The sequence below is a fragment of the Diadema setosum genome, chromosome 17, assembly GCF_964275005.1.
Source record: "Diadema setosum chromosome 17, eeDiaSeto1, whole genome shotgun sequence".
Classification (NCBI taxonomy): Eukaryota; Metazoa; Echinodermata; class Echinoidea; order Diadematoida; family Diadematidae; genus Diadema; species Diadema setosum.
In genome coordinates, this window is record NC_092701.1 from 9,187,626 (window position 1) to 9,205,910 (window position 18,285).

Below are 18,285 nucleotides of genomic sequence, written 5' to 3' on the forward strand. Positions count from 1 at the left end.
TCACTATACACCAGTTGCACACAAACATAATGGTAATGTAGAATTGATTAATAGGATTACATAAGCCCTATTCCCTGACAATTAGGCACAGGACACCTGTACTAATAAGTGAAGAAAGCACCAAGGAAAGTTAAACCCGTTGTGTACTTTCATTGCTGATTGGCACAGAAAACCCTACAGCATTGTACACACTGCCTAAAGTCTCTGGCAAAGAAAGGGTTAATAATCAAGTGAAGTGGTTGAGAGTGAGATCTTCTCAATCCTTTCAATCTTGAAATATTTCATAGCTGCATTTGTTCTATTAATTACATCTATCCTATTCTTTATGTGCCAATTCGAGAATGAACTTTCCGGTTTATAAAAATCACACAATTCTTTTTGATCTGTTTTCTTTTCCAATTTAGCACGTAGAATTTTGAAAGAGAAAGAGAAAGGAATGTTGACGACTAAAAATGATTCTGAGTGGCCTTCAATATCAAAGAGGGCTCTATACAGATTATTTACTACAGTCTTTGGGGAATCCTTAACATCAAAAACAGGTGAAAATTGTGAAAAATAAAATATGTTATTGGACGTGCAGTTCTGGAGACTGGATCACCAGAACTGAAAGACTTCGATCCAGATTAGTGGCAGGAGAAATAAGAAAGACGCATGCATACTGTGCGCTGGCATTTAAAGCTTGCGTCACTGCAGCGGTTGGACACTAACCCCTGCAATTTCAATGTTTTCTTCTCTTTTTCTCTCTCTTTTATGGCAGGGACTGAACCTTGAGCAAAATATCAAGAATGGTGACCTATGAAGTTTTACCTCCGTGAAGACACAACCTAAAAATATGGATAGATACAAATACGGACTAAAGTGGAGCTTAATTCTGAAAGCAACTCCCTACAGAGCAATTCCACACTTCCATCTTGTGTGTGTGTGTGTGGGGGGGGGGGGTAGGGCAGGGGTGGGGCAGGGTTTTAATTCTGCAACAAAGTACACTTCCTACAGTACACATATACTTGCAGATTCTGTTCTCCCTAGAATCAACAGTTGGCTGCTACATTTCTCTACTAAAATAGGCCTTACAAAGAGGGTTTTTATTTCTAGTTTTCTAAAAATGATTGCCTGCCATTTCACAGGATAAAATGAAAGAGATTGCTCGTTGCATCAAATATAGACTGCTTATTAACCACACAGCTAAATGTGTATCAGGCAAAGAGTGGATAAAATGCGATTTATCATCCTTTACATTGTACTCCTAATTCTGAGACTACGGTACTCATGATGAATATGTTGGCCCTGGGCCCATGTTTATGTCAGAATAGCTAGAATCCAGGAAAGACTGTGATACAACGGAATTTGTGTGTGCTTTCATTTTCCCCGAGGCAGTGTGTACAAGGCATGAATCAGTTCTGTGGTACAGTAGTACCAAAGTCATTTACCACAAGCAATTTGCTGAACACTCAATGTTGCCAATTTAGGTATTTACTGTTTACTCTTCTTGCACATAAATTCTAATTCACCATTTCATCATCTTGCATACATATATTCGAGCCAAACTGTTGTCATGTCTACAGCAAACTTAACTCTTTACAAATTTGTAGATTGCCTTTAGTTGTGATGAATTAGTCATAATAATTTTGAAGCATGCCAGGGGTAAATACTATTTAAAATCTGTGATTGCCCAACAGCCTTTAAGTACAGGCACGCATAAACTAGTCTAAACTGATATCAACATCCGGTCAAAACATTGGGGGACTGTTGAAGTCACTAAAAATATATTCCTTTCAATTTCAATTTCAATCTACTTTCATATTTCTCAATGAAAAACACATGAAATGTAACAAAATATAAAAGATGGTACATGATATCTACTTTGGATGCACAATTAATATTACTAACGTAGAGCATGGCGGTTTAAACATTAAAATTTAACTCTAAGTAAAACCACCAGAGCAATACGTTGGAACCTACTTAAATATACTTCAAAATACTTAAGATTTTGAATACCATAACGATAAAACTGCAGATAGAAAATTTTGAACAGGTCATGTGATCTTACAGATGTAGCATGCAGAAGATGTAAAAGTTACAGTTGAAACAGTAAGTAATACATATATGCACAGGTAGTAGAAGTTCCACTTCACAATAATGAAATCAAAAATGACTAAATGGCAGAGCTACAAGCAGCAGCAGCACCAGGAGTAGTGGTAGTAGCACTAACAGTACCGGTAGTAATAGTAGAGGTGCTAATAGTAGTACTAAAATAGATAGTAGTAGTAGTAGTAGCAGTAATAGTAGTAATAGTAGTAATAGTAATAGTAGTAGTAGTAGTAGTAGTAGTAGTAGTAATAGTAGTAGTAGTAGTCGTAGTAATAGTAGTAGTAATAGTAGTAGTAGTAGTAGTAGTAGTAGTAGTAGTAGTAGTAGTAGTAATAGTAGTAGTAGTAGTAGTAGTAGTAGTAGTAGTAGTAGTAATAGTGGTAGCAGTAGTAGTAGTAGCAGCAGCAGCAGCAGCAGTAGTAGTAGTGGTAGTAGAAGTACACGGTAGTAGTGGCAGTAGTATTCATGAGTGTGATACCGAGTTCTTGATTTGCTGTAATTTGCTTTACCTCTATTTCAGCTCGTTTCATCTCTTGAATATTATGATTTTGCATATCTTTTGCAACAAAGAGAGTCAATACCTTGAAACAAATTCAAGGAAATATCTACTTTTTCCATTTCTTTCTTAACATTTGAAGATAATGAGGATGAAGTCAAAATTCTATGACTACAAGCTCACTTTGACTGGTGCACTGAACACTAAGCTCGACAATCTGCAAACTTCAGAATGGTCAGGACTTATAATTACAGGTATTGAGCACATTTTGTGCTCTCACATTTTAATGATAGTTTGTTTGTTTTTTTCATTTCTATTTTCTAAAAAGATCTTCTCTCTAGGGATACAATTACTTAACCAACAGAGGACAAACTGATTTTGCTATAACATGCATTTCCCATAGACACCTGCCTGAGTATTTCTTGGGACTCGTCTTCAGCGGGTTAATGAGCTTCATTTCTGCTTGAAATAAGAGCATTCCCATTATTAGATGGATGATCTCATGGCTCACTAAGCTTGATCGTTTTATTTGGTCCAGCTAGAATTAAAGATTCATGATCACTGATCATCGACAATGGCCGACTAAGGCAACAAAAATAATCATCGAAGAGTGTGAAAAAAAAAATAGCCGTCCATTAAGGTCAACAAGCGCTTTTTATTAAACCCTGTGCATTGTATAGTGGACATCAAATCATTAAAGGCAAGTAAATTTGCAATAATGCTGTTTATCTAATTCTTTTCCTGTATGCCAAGAAATTTTCACTGATTTGTCTTGATATTCAGACACTAATACTACCAACTGCATGGAAATATTATTTTTGAGGTTTTAAGAACACACCAAACACCAGATTTTGGTTTTGTTTCAAAAGATTACACTGAAATGTGAAGCATTCATATGTAAATTATCATCAAAATGTGTAACGAAAGATAAATGATCACTACACTACAGGTTAAAATGACGGTTATGTCAAAATGAACATAACTTTATTGTTCAAACCTTCTTAAGATAGAATATCACGTCTAGTGGTAGACATAAACTATTTTTATACATTAATTTTCCAAGTACAGGTGCAAATACACATGCATTATTCACAACATGTCTAGTTATTCTTTAATGAAATGTTAACAACCTTTCAGTTGTCATGGTATCTTATGTACTGAAACAATGTTAGAATGCACCATTCGATACCAAAGTATTTTTTTTTTTTGATAAGCTATCACTACAATACAACGTGTAACTGTTTAAACTGCAGTCTGAAAAAAGCCCTGTTGTTTCAATAACTGAAAACATTTTTTTCCCACTAGGCCCATCATGAAGTTTAGAAGGCATATTTGACCAAAACATGATTATTCCAAGTCATGTACACATATCAAGCATTCCACCAATACATCTAAAACATACAATTATGGCAATTTGCAGCACTCTCCATATTTCACTACCAAAACCATACATTCAAGGAGAGCATGTCCTGTTGACATTGCCTTGTATACTCTAAAGAAAGTTCCTATTCTACACATTGCCCCTTTCTTTCTTTCTTTCTCTGTGTTTTTTGAGTGACAAGAGCAAATATGCCCAAGGGATAGCCAACTAATTAACATTGATCCTTCCATTATTGTACAGTCAAGCACAGAGGACATTCTTACTCTGGGCTGTGTTCACATGTGACTGACTTTTCTGCTTTTCATAGATCGGGTATGCATTGTGAGGAGCTTTAGAGTACAGTTTCACACTGAGGCCTGAATTCACGAAGGTGGTACAATTGAAACCATGGTTTAAACCATGGACCAAGACCGTAGTTTTGTATGGGGCGCCAAGTGTCACATTGCCTATTTCGTTACGAAATCAGTCATTTCGTCGATTTCGTCGACGAAATGTTCATTTCGTTACAAAATATTAACATTACGTTGACGAAATGGTCATTTCACAGATGAAATGACTGATTTCGTAATGAAATAGACCATGCGACACTTGGTGCCTCACACAAAACTACAGTCTTTGTCCATGGTTTAAACCATGGTCTAAATTGTACCACTTTCGTGAATTCGTGCCTATGTGTTGCTTGAAGGTTTCACACTAGGTACAGGCAAATATATGCAATCCCTCTCCAACCTGAAGTGAAACAGGTACTATTTCTGTACCAGTTTTGCTGATTCTTTCCATGGTTTACATTGTTAAAAAAAGGAAACAATTTGAATTTACACAACTCTACTGTGATTTGATGCACTGTAACATATAGGCCCACATGCATGTCCCAACAAGTTGTTTTGATGATGATACATTTTGATAAAATACATTTATGTGAGAGTAGTTCATAAAAATTAAAATCATACAACTTTTAACACATAAAGAGAATCTGATCTTTAATTAAAAAGAAATGAGTCTTGACCATGCTTAGAACCCTTTACATTGATAATTGTGGACATTTTTTTTTTCTTTTATTTGTAACTACTAATGTACATCGTAGCATGAAATTTCTCCCTCCCAGTGGCTCCCCCCCCTTTTTTTATTTTTTACTGCCACCTTTATTACTGTCAAAGCATGGCTTGCCTGCTGACAGTTGGATGTGGGAGCCCTTTAATTTGTTCCCATTCGAACAGTCTGAATGTCTCATGAAACAGGGGAAGGCAGATTGCATTCAGACATGAGTAAAAGAGCATTTAATCTTTCCTTGAGAGAAACAGGATATGTTTCCCTGAATGCATTTCCACTGCTGTACATTTCTTAGATGTCACTTTAGAAATTATTCTATTCATCTAATCCACCTGTTGGGGACAGTGTGGGTTTTTCAACAGTTCTCTGAAGCAATTTACGCTCCTGCAGAACACGCCCACTCCTTGGCTAGCCTGGGCAAAATGTGCAAGCTTGAACCAAAAGCTGCTATATTTTACCCTGTGAATTCCTTCCAGCAATGACCTTACCATACAAATCTAATGGATCCAGTTACAGGTCTGTGTCTTGGGTTGGGAGTCAATTGGTCTAACATCTGATGTAGTCAGCATTAAAGGACACATTTATAATAATAATAAATAATAATACATACAATTTCTATAACGCCATTCTCCACTTTGATCAAATGCTCAAGGCGCTTTACATCAAAGAAAAAAAAACAACAACCTGAAAATACAAGTACATACACCGTAATAAAAGAAGATGAAAAAGAAGACATGAACGTCTGTCTTCAAAATGCACTACTAAACAAATAAGATTTTAAATTACTCCTAAAAGATGTTATGGAGCTTGAGTCTTTCAGCTCACGAGGAAGTGCTCAGGAGTTATATCAAATGTACTGCATTTACTTTAAATATGGTATGAAATAGGTCGTACACACACGTCTTCTGATAAAAAGAAATAATAAACAAATGTCTGGATCCCAGACTACTGAGATTATGTTGAGAGCATCAATCCTCTTCAGCAAACATTAATTTTCTTCCTTTTTTGTTGGAAAAAAACACTTTAAGATTTCACAAGTAAACGATGGGCAAAAAGAAAGAGAACAAACACGCAGGCTGAAGCTAAGATCATTCCTTGCGGAGCATTCCGCGATCTCGGGACTGGAATTCTTGGAAATGTTGGCTCGGGGTTCAAAAAAATGTGGCGTATGCTACGTGATGATCTAACTCTTTCCACCGTCGAGACTGCCAGGCAGCACTCAGAAAAGAGATGGAAAACATGGCCCCCCTTTTCAGGGTACATGCTTCTTTCTCACCCTGCATACAATTTCACTTTAATATGCTGTTAGTCATGGCAGTTGCTCTCATTGCTAAAAACACTTGGAAAATCCCCAAAACTATGCTTATAATGCTTGAAATTAGTACATTTTACATACCCACATCCACATTAGTATGTTTGCTAGCATGCATATGGTATTAAGAGAGTTTTGAACTGTTGACCAACTTATTTTCATCTACAATCATCTGTATTGCAACGGATTCTGTGTAAATCAATTCCAACAGAACAAAGCTGGGACAAGCTATCAAGGTCATGCATTTATACGGTGTACGTGTACTGCCACTACAAAATCTACAGACCTATGCAACTCGTCAGTTTGATTCCCCAATTCTGGATAATCATGGCCTTTGTAATACATCTGACCACATTACTCCAGTTCTCCAATCCCTCCACTGGCTCCCCATACACTGTACATCAATGTATCACCTTTAAAATCCTTCTCATAGTTTGTGAAGGTATGTAATAATCTTGCCCCATCTCACATAATCTCATAGACTCGACTTCTCTCTGCTTCTCCACTTCAACCCATTCTCTTCATTCTTCCCTCCATTCGGCAATTATCACATGGTCCCCGCACCTGTACCCATTATGGCGATCAGGCCTTTTCTGTTACAACTGCATTTCTCCATCACTTTGGAACAAACTCCCTCTTTATAATCACTGTTGCTGAAAATGTTGATAAAGTTTAAATCAATGCTGAGAATTTATCTATACTCAATCCTAATTTTTGTTGTCATTGTTGTTAAATTCCGTAATGCTATATCTTAATTTCATATTTTTCCATGTGCTTAGAAATGTCAGTATTAAGCGCTACATAATTGTTATTATTATTATCATTTATTATTATTATTATTATTATTATTATTATTATTATCATTATCATTATTATTATTATCATTATTATTATTATTATTATTATTATTATTATTATTATTATCATTATCATTATTATTATTATCATTATTATCATTATTATCATTATCATTATTATTATTATCATTATTATTATTATTATTATTATTATTATTATTATTATCATTATTATTATTATCATCATCATTATCAATATCAATAATATTAATATTATTATTAGCATTATTATCATCATTATTATTTGTGGCTTACATTTTAGTAATAGGGTACAATTCATTGTCTGAGGACTCTGATAGTCTTTAGGGCCTACATATTTTGCAAATGCCTAATTTCAAAATCATGTTTACAAACAAGTTCTCCTGTAAAGTCTTTGGCTGCGTTCATTAACTTTCCCGTGTTTAAAATGCATTTGCAAATGCCTTTTGGATCGCATTTCTCAAGTTGTTGCATTTCTCTGTTGAGAGTTCATCAGGAGGCCTTGTCACTGCTCAGTCCCCCCCCCCCCCAAAAAAAAAAAAATTAAATTAAAAATTTGAACTGATCTCCAGAAGATTTTCCCTAGAAATTTATGAAAAGGGGGGGGGGGGCTATTTTGTCAGTTTCTGTAGATAGGGGGGTCATTTTCTGAATGTTTTCCCTAGATGGGGGGGGGGGGGTCTTTTGAAAATAGGGAACAAGTATAGGCGTCCACCCAAAATAGGGGGTGGGGAGGGGGATGAAATTCGCGAAGGTGGTTTTGGTTTAAGCCATGGGGTGGTTTAAATTTGAGATGCATTCATTGGACCACTTTTGAAATATGCGCTAAATCAAGCGTGTATTTTCAAAGTGGTCCAATGAACTTGCCTCCAACTTAAACCACTCCATGGCTGAACCATGGTCTAAAATGAAAGCACCTTCGAGAATTCCACCCAACGTTGTGACAGGCATTTGTTATTTCAGAGTTTTTGTTACGACAAGGTTTTACTGTATTCACATGGAGAAATATAGAGTGAAATAAAACATCATAGAAACCCCATATCCAACAGAATGGCACTCTGGTCGGACAGCAAGACATCTTTGAATGGACCTGTTTCTGCCTTCCCCACTTTAACAGCCGTCACGACATACCGGTCAGAATACGAACGAACAAATTCCTGGGCTAAATCACCCAGCGCCACAGACAAATCGATTCTCTGAATAATATTAAATAAAATCTTCGAACCGGACTTGCCGGTCGCCGACACGCTGTACTGCGCGGCCTTTTTCCGACACCAGCTGTTGTTGTTGTTCTTTTTGATAATTTGCAAACCGTATCGTGCCCTCTCTCGGTAAAAACGATGTATTTCCTTTTTTTTTTTTTTTTTTAAAGTTCAGGGTCAGGTTTCTTTTTAGAGTTTTTTTTTTTTTTTTTTGGGGGGGGGGCCTGATCATACAGAAAATTATCGAACTACACAATCGAATGCAGTTGATAAGGCCAGAAGACTATACTCTCAGATGAAGGTGCATGTAATTTTCGGCATTTTAGAGATTGCTTTATGTCTCTTTATATATTGCTTTAAATATCTCTGTATTTGAGTAACGTTGCACTCTTACATTTCATAGGGATATTACCAGTACAATAACCTACAATGTCAGAAAACTAAATTTATGTGTACAGATACACTTTGAAACTGCCGTGAAAGTGAATTTGACAAACTTTCTGTGAGTGCAAAGTGAACTTAATTTTAACACTTCACAGTCAGGTCTGATTTCAGAGACTAGCCAATTACACGGGTACAGCTGTAGCTGTAACACTGCCAGAAGTTTGCAGAAAAAAAATCCCTTATGGCTTCAACAGTTGCACAAACTGTAGCAGGCACAGTTATTACATACATGAACACATGAGAAAAGAAATGAAATCCCAACCTAGCATTTCTCCCGAGTTGATGGCCTTCCTTCTGAAGCAGAATTATGCTTGCCCATGAGACAGGAAACATTTGGCACGATGAAGGTCTCACCTCTTCTCAAGGCCAGCACATAATCTAATGGGGAACATCTTCGTCACTCCTCAGCTCATCCATGCTCCACACTCACAAGCCTCATATCAACAATATTGCATTTAGTTCTGTTGCTGCATTGCTTCTAGTCTTATATTCAGACTCTAAGGCCTAAATTCACGAAGGTGGTTCAATCTTTATCCATGGTTTAAGCCATGGACAAACGTATGGGGCGGCCAAATGTCACATGGTCTATTTCATTACGAAATCGATCATTTCATCAAGGAAATGTTCATTTTGTTACATTTTGTTGACGAAATGACTAATTTCATAATGAAATAGGAAATGTTCATTTCGTCAATGAAATGTTCATTTTGTTAACAAAATGGTCATTCTGTTGAAGAAATGACTGATTTTGTAACGAAATAGGCCATACGACACTTGGCGCCCCATACAAAACTATTGCCTTTGTCCATGGTTTAAACTATGGACAAAGATTGTACTACCTTTGTGAATTTGGGCCTAAATCTCCAACATACACATACACATATGTTGTTCTGTGTTGATCAAATTTTAGGCCATATCACTATTTAAGGGCAGACATGTCTTCTACAAGCACACATGGTCATTTTTATGTGTGTTTTCTTTTAAATGAAAATTGGCTGAAACCTCTTCTGCATGATTTCCACTGGAATACCAATTGTGCAAAAAAAGACAAATTTTTAAATGTCACAAATAACAAAATACGGGAAAACGAGGAATGTTCCCATGCATTCTAATTTCGCAAATTTTGCAAGAGCCAAGATTCACGAAATTAATATGCACATGAAATGTAATATCATATACCATATACTGATATACTGATATCTTTCAGAGTGCATACATTGACAGAATGGGGCATATGGTACACTTTGTCATTACAGTTCTCCTATTCCCGTACTATGCAACACACAAAATAGTCTGAAAATAAGACTACATGTGCTCAATACAAACTGCAGGAAACAACTTCCTCTCTTAGTGAACACTTCAATGGAGGGTGACACTATTTTATATAAAGGTGAAATGAAAGGCATACAGAAATGAACAAAGACATCATATCACATTGCCATTTTTCCTTGCTTTTGTTCTGAAATACCCTCAGTATTCTTAGTATTGTGTGCTATTATTTTCCTTTTTATAAAAGAGGTGAGAAGGTTTGGCATTCAAGCAATATGACAGGAAATGCTGTCCACAAGGAAAAAATATCACATTGCCATTTTTCCTTGCTTTTGTTCTGAAATACCCTCAGTATTCTTAGTAATATTGTGTGCTATTATTTTCCTTTTTATAAAAGAGGTGACATGGTTTGGCATTCAAGCAATATGACAGGAAATGCTTTCCACAAGGAAAAAATAGAATCACTCCATCTATCTCTCGTCAATAGGTGTTTATTTACACATCCGGCGGAATAATATAACTGGCAGTATGGTCACCTCTATATTTCCAGTTTGGCAGAGGCATCGAGATAAAAGGATATGCCATTGGGTTACATGTATTCTAGCCTCACTCAAAGACTCTTGCATAATTTGGTCCCAAGTTTCATTTGATACTAATACAGCTTGCAAAGGAGCATTCTGAAATGATTTTGCTAATTTCAAAAAAAAAAAACAGAGTGAAGTCATGGGAGTTGATGATGTACAACATAAACTGATTTTACTCAATTTATACAAAGAGTATTGTATTCTATGCGCAACAATCTTTTTGTTTAAAAAATCTAGACTTCAGTACTGCTTGACAATTTGATTGCTGACATAATTCATACTCATGAATTTTTTTTTTCTCTGTCTTTACAAATTTTGACAGCAAACTTAAAGGGACTGTACAGTACTGGTTGAGGTGGGGATTCATGTTTTGAACATTCCTAAGTAAGATAATGAAAAGCCTCTTATGAAATATGAAAAAGCAAGTAATTTTAAGAAGGATTCAACGTTTATTTGATGAAAATTGGTTTTCAAATGGCTGAGATATCCCCAAAAGTGCTACTAATAAAAGGCGACATGCCACAACTTTATTAGGATCTCTTTGTTTCACCTTGTTTTTGGATATCTCAGCCATTTCAAAACCGATTTTCATTGAATAAACTTTTGATACCCCTTAGAACTGCATGCTCTCTGACATCTCATAGAGTGGTTTCTGAATATCTCGCAAAACGTTATCAGAGACTCCAACTCTCCCGTTTTCGACGGGAGATCTCCCGCCGAAATTCCATTTTTGCAAAATCTCCCGTTCTCCCGTTTGAGATCTAATTTCTCCCGCCCTGGCTCTTTGTCTCCCGTTGGAAGGGATTTCTTACTTATTTTTATCGTATGTTGAAAAAATAAGCCTTAGATAGCACAAGAGAGCATCTAGAACCCTAGGAACTTCACGCTTCGCACACATCAAGTTGGAGTCTCCCGTTTGCTAGGGGTTTCAGGCGGGAGAATCTCCAGATCAGAAGGTGCTTTGGGTTGGAGTCTCTGCGTTATAAGCTAAATCCTCACCTCGACCAGAACTGTACACACCCTTTAACCTTTCTGTGTCAAGGAGACTTTAGACAGTGTGTACAATGCTGTGGGTTTTTTTTTCAGTGCCAATCAGCACTCAAAGCACACGAAGGCTTACCAATGATTTTTACAACTACAGTGGACTCCCGTTATAACGAAGTCCTCGGGACCGGCAGTTTTCTTTCGTAATAACGAAATTTCGTTATAACCGAATGAATAAACAATAAAAATACATAGAGTTGATAATGTTGCGGCCCTAAATTTTATTTCGTTGTAACCGGAATTTCGTTATAACCGTGTTCGTTATAACGGGAGTGCACTGTATATAATTGTTTATCAAATCAAGTTTGGCAAATCATAGTCTGGAGGTGTGTTCAAATTTGAGTTCTGCACAATCCTCCGTATGCATTTCAAACTGAATTGTTCAACATCATACTGTAGATCTTCCATATTCTTGCACATAATTGATTTCAGAGCTGTAGGCATATATCAAAGTTAGAATGACAACCAAGGAAGTTTATGGCCCAGCTGTTCTATGAGAGCCTCTTGCACTTACTGGCTGACTAAGAGTTTCCTTTACTCTAGAAACACATTTTGAAAAGTCTTCCACATTTGCAACATTACAAAACAAGTTCTTTTGAAAGAGTGAACCTCCCCTCCACCAATGCTACCCATTCTTTGACCGGACCTGCAGTTACCTGTGAAAAAGTTTTCAACAATGCATGTCGACCGACTGGATTCACACAACCCAGGCAAAATATTTGCAAAACACTTGGTGTTTCATTATCTAAACACAGTGTAGGAATGCAAAAGCAACACTGGCCAACGTGAGACCTATCTTTTTTTTTTCCCCTTTCTTCTTCAGGTAAGGTTGCCCTCAGAATCTTTTGTGTACCTGCAAGTGTGCACATCTGGTCAAATTGGACACAGTGGCCCGAATTCACGAAGGTGGTACAAACAAAACCATGGTTTAAACCATGGACAAAAACCACGGAGCGCCAAGTGCCGCACGGAATATTTCGTTACGAAATTGGTCATTTGGTCGATAAAATGACAGGTTTCGTTAATAAAATTATCATTCTGTGGACGAAATGTTCATTTAGTTACAAAATGTTGTCATTTTGTTACAAAATAATAATTTCATCGACGAAATGACTGATTTCGTGACGAAATATTCCATGCGACACTTGGCACTCCATGGTTTTTGTCCATGGTTTAAACCATGGTTTCATTTGTACCACCTTCGTGAATTCGGGCCATTGTGTATACAATGTGTGGGTTGGGGATGTTAGTATCATTACTAACCCCTAGTGTGAGTTAAAATCAAGGCAATCTCAAAGACTGAACTCAAAATGACAATGGATAAAATTACAGTAACTCCTGACACACACTGGATATGAATGCACAAGAAATGGAGATGGACATTACTGTCTGTTCCAGAGGGGTTCCCCCCTTCCTATGGCATGAGCATATTTGCAGGGACAGCATGCTAGCATACTCGGTCAGGAAATGAGGGGCTGTAGAGCCCCTCTCCAAAACTTCAAGAATGTTGCCTTTCGGGGTCAAAAACCTCTTCAAATCACGGTAGACCTAATCCTGGAGTACATCTACCTACAATGATCACAGCCCTTCATAGCCGTGTACCAGAATGCCCTGAGAAATGAGGTCAAATATGCATCGAATGGAACTGGACACTAACCCCTCCCCCCCCCCACCCAACCCCCCCCCCTTCTAGTCTTATTCTACAGCCAATCCAAATTTGCACTTGACCGCTGAAAAGTCACCTGACATCAATTGACTAATTAATGGCAAAATCTGACCTACAGTTGTGTGACAGAGCAGGGAGCATAAAGCAATCTTCAGCAAAAAGACAAAGTGTTGAAAACCCAACTAGGATTTTCCTGCAAACCAACACTGATGGAACAGTTGACTCTTGCACTTGTAGAGTCTTGACAAGAGGCTAGAGGGGGGCATAAAAGGTCATCCCACTCTGTCACATGCAGAGAGAACTTCCTGTGTCATGCCTCCCATAAGACTGGTGTAACGATTCACCCTGGAAATATGAACTTCAAGCACTTCTTGATTAAACCAGAAATGTGACATCATTCTCCCAATCTCATTCCCCCATGCTCTCCTCTCACTCCATACAAGTGATGACATGGAGAAGATAAGGGTCACATGACAATATCTCCATAATGTCACTCTTCATGTTCACATCACATCCAACACGCCATGTCATACTGACATTAATTAAAGGACATTAACGGAACATAGGACAGTTGCTCCTGCTACAACAAGTAAATGCAGTGTTATTACCCAATCACAAATTTTCTTGACAACATCTCTAAAAAATGTTTAGAGGACAGAAAGGTATGGAATGTCTTTTGTACAGAATGCACTGTCTAGTGCAAGTATACACCAAATACAGACAACTGGAATGACAGAAGTATCACTGATATTAAGGAAAAAAATCAAAATACAGAAATTCAAAAGTTTCATTTCTACATGAAAATTGGCAGAGCCAACTTCCTCATCCATTGCTGTGTCAAGCGCAATAAGTATGATTAAAATCATCCTTTTTTTTTAAAACAATATATTGCTGATTTTAAATTATTGCAAACTCTTTCTCCCTTTAAAAGTCATCATTGCAAGGTTATCATAAGAATGCAAATATTTGATGCAAAGTATTCATTTTACTTTGATTGATTTTGTGTCAAGACAGGAAATGAGGTGAAGATAATGAGTGCCATTTAAAGGGAGACTTCACTCGTGAGAAGATGATCATCTTTGTAAATATGAATATGTGACTATGACAAATATCACCGATTCGTGAAACATAGACAAGCCTGTTACTTGAAACTGATTTTAAAACTCTTTTTAAATCTTGACATAGACAACAAATCTTCCAAAATTGTCAGTTCATTTTTAATAAAGAGAACATGAACTTCAATGTATAGCCAATTTAAGACCCAATTATAAAAGCTATCAATTCAGATCTTTAGAAGAATTCTGCTACCAAAACAAACAATATATATATTAAGAACAGAGAGCTCATATGAAAGATATTTACTCCTACACTTATCAGAAGTTATGAAACACAGCAAATAAATAAAACTCTATAGAGATGAATTGTATCTAAAATTCTCACAAAAAGATACAGCTAATGGCCAAACTGATAATTTCTGCAGCATAACTGTCCAAAGGTCTTGATAGGATTCATAGGCCGACTGCATAAGTGGAAAATTTTGCATAAGTTCTTTTCTGTGCTCAGACAGGTAATGTGAATTTATCATGTTTTTAATTCCACAGAATCAAAACATTGAATAATATTACATATAAAATGTAGCAAACAGAAATATTTGCGAGCTTTCTTCTTCGTACTATTCTCTGGTGATGCAAAATGTGCAAACAATTTCCAATTTTACAAAATTTGTCGGGACTCACCTGTAAGGTTTGAAGCCATTGCATCACACTTCGATGGTTGTCATGTTTTTAATTCCACAGAATCAAAACATTGAATAGTATTACTATGTGGCAAACAAAAATATTCGCGAGCTTTCTTTTTCGTACTATTCTCTGGTGATGCAAAATGTGCCAAAAATTTTCCACTTTTACGAAATTTGTCGGGACTCACCTGTAAGGTTTGAAGCCATTGCATCATACTCCGATGGTTGTCTGCTGTTAGGATATGCTCCTTCCCTCCACTCCTACCGTCCAGAAAAGATGTTCCACGACGAGTTGGGAGAGATGAGAATGAAAAAAGACGGAGAAAAGACAGAAAGAGGGAGAGAATGGTTTAAAATCCTCCGTGTACTGAAACAATGATGCATGTGAACAGCCCAAAAAGTTCCGTCTCCTCCCCCCTTCACTACACATAAACACGGTCCATGCAGGAAGGGAGTAGAGTAAACAGGAGAATGGAACTAGCCTGGAGCCTGTCACACGGCTAGAGCTACAAACGAGCTGACATGAGTCAAACACAGACAGGGAGACTCTACACATCAGCTTTAATCGCGCGAGGAATTAACCCCCGAGATCTGATCTTCGCCAATCAATGATAAACAAAGCAGCAATGTTAGTCATAGGGCTGTGTGTCATTCCCCTATCTCCAATGTTTATGATATTTTGGTCGTTGGCCGCCAGAGTCTGCTTCTTCGGCAAACTGCAAGAAACCACGAAAAGAGTCCAAAAGGTCACGAGAAGATAATTGCAAGAGATGCCACAATCAGCCATTACACATGTCCGATTAGTGTAGTTTGAATAATCTCAACTCAAGGGCAGCTCCCGGGGCTGATCCACTTCAAAACTTTTATTCCTCAAAGCCTTAAGGGCTGCTTTTAAGAATTGCAACCTTTTTTTTTTTTTCTGTTTCCATGTACAATATGTCAAAGCAGTGCTTCTACAAACGAGTTCACATTCTCCTAGTAGCCAATGTCTGACTATTTGAATACCTATCCTATTGCACCATGTGCTGACCATGTTTTGAGCATAATTAAAATACTTATGATGTGTTTTTTTGAATATTACAATTACTCTTTGTTTCCAAAAAAATGCTGTGGCTAGAAGGAATATCAAATGATCATATGGATTCATTTATATTCTTGTTTTCTCTGGTATCTTCACAAAGTGCACTAAAGATGGTACAATTGAAAAACAAAGTCAAGATTCCATTTATTCATTGCTATCTTGTGTAGTTGTAAGTTTTATATCATTTGAATATAATATGTCTGAGAGCCTGATCAATATCAATAATAATAATAATAATAATAATAATAATAATAATAATAATAATAATAATAATAATAATAATAATAATAATAATAATGATAATAATAATAATGATAATAATAATGATAATAATAAGAATAAGTTGATGATGATGATGATGATTATTATTATTACTGCTATCAATATTACAATGATACTAACACTTATGACTGCAATGATAAAATTAATATAACAAATACATATGTTACTCTTTATGAACAAATGAAGCTAATTAAACTAGAATGTACAGAATTACTTAATTCTTTGTTGTTTGAGTATCATTGTATATTTGCACAAATAACCATGCTTTGTAATAAGCATGGAAATGAAACTGACACTCCATAAGGTTTGACTGATAATTATACAATCATCAAATTGACACATTTGAACACTTGACAATTTCACTACCCAGATCATTACGCTTCGTTGGACTACATTATATTTAATACTGAATTGAACATGACTGAAGTCAATATCAGAGGAGAACCTTGGGGTGGATGACAGTGAATAATGAGTGCATGCTGAGAGTGAAGAGCCTGTGAGGTATTCTCTGCAGGGTTTTTTTTTTCTCTCTCTTTTCAGTGGTCTAGACCCGGACAAAAGTAGAAACGAACTTCCGAGACATTGCAATAAATTCGGCTCTCACCACCTTCTCATCAGACATCGCTGTCAGTTCATTGCCTGCCCCGCAATAAGATATGAAACGAACTACCAGATTTGGTTGTTTTTTTTTTTTTTTAATTCAGATTGTACGATCAGTTTCTCCATTTCCGAGCCTTGTCAGAGCAGGTATTGTTGGAAGTCTTTAATAGTTTCGACAGGAAACAACCTAAGGATGATTTTCAGAACAAAGGAAATGTGATGCTTATGCTGGGTGGATGTAATACTGCAATGTTTAGCTTTGTGTGCTAATCAAGTTCACAGAAGTTGGGCCACCTTTTGTCTGAAGTATAGGCCCTCTGACAGCATATATGATATGATATAATATGATATGATATGATATGATATGATATGACAATGCAATATAATACAATATAATATAATATAATATGAAATAATATAATATTACATTATACAATACAATATAATATAATATTATATTACACAATACAATGCAATATAATATCATATTATACAAACAATACAATATAATATAATAATATACACCTGTTGTTTGTATCCCATTCCTACAATTTTGTCTACATAAAATCCTCCTCCCCCTCCCCTTTGGGTGTAAACAAGCCTATATCTACAGTTATAAAATTCCAAAGAGCTCCATCTGAACAAATTTATGATGAATACATCTACAAATCTTTCCTGACATAAACTGCAATCTGTAAAGGTAGAAATCAATCAAAAAAGGGCCTTCACCCGAGACAAGGAATTACTTGGCATCCAAATGCAGGAGAAACCTGCAGCAAAACCCAAGTTGATGGGCTTGAATACCCAGGCTATGCTAATTTTTAGACATTTCGCTTTCTTGTTGTAAAGATGGCGAGGATACAGGTGAAGGGACGGCACAGTTTCAGTTAAGATGGGGCTTTCAAACATTGTTTTGATGAAGTCTTTTTGAGAAGAAAAACTTCTTATGAAATATGGAAGAGCATATAATTCTTACAGGAATTCACGAAGTTAATTTGATGATAATTGGTTTTGAAATGGCTGATATATCCAAAACAAAGCAATCCTAATTGAAGGTGGGACCCACTTTTTATTAGGATTGTTTTGCTTTCTTTGGTTTTGTTATCATAGCCACTTAAAAAACCAATTTTCATCAAATAAATTTTTGAATTCCTCTTAGAATTGTATGCTTTTCAACACTTTATGAAGTGGTTTCTAAGTATCTTGCAAAAA

The 18,285-nt window shown here is 36.4% G+C and overlaps 1 protein-coding gene across 1 annotated transcript in view; it reads right to left on the reverse strand.

Annotated features, from left to right (window-relative positions):
• LOC140241151 (uncharacterized) overlaps window positions 1-18,285 on the reverse strand; it is a 122,355-nt gene that overhangs the window by 40,415 nt on the left and 63,655 nt on the right. Inside the window, exon 3 of the mRNA XM_072320911.1 lies at window positions 15,299-15,371. Coding sequence (XP_072177012.1) covers window positions 15,299-15,371 — 73 coding nt within the window. The remainder of the gene's footprint in view (window positions 1-15,298; window positions 15,372-18,285) is intronic.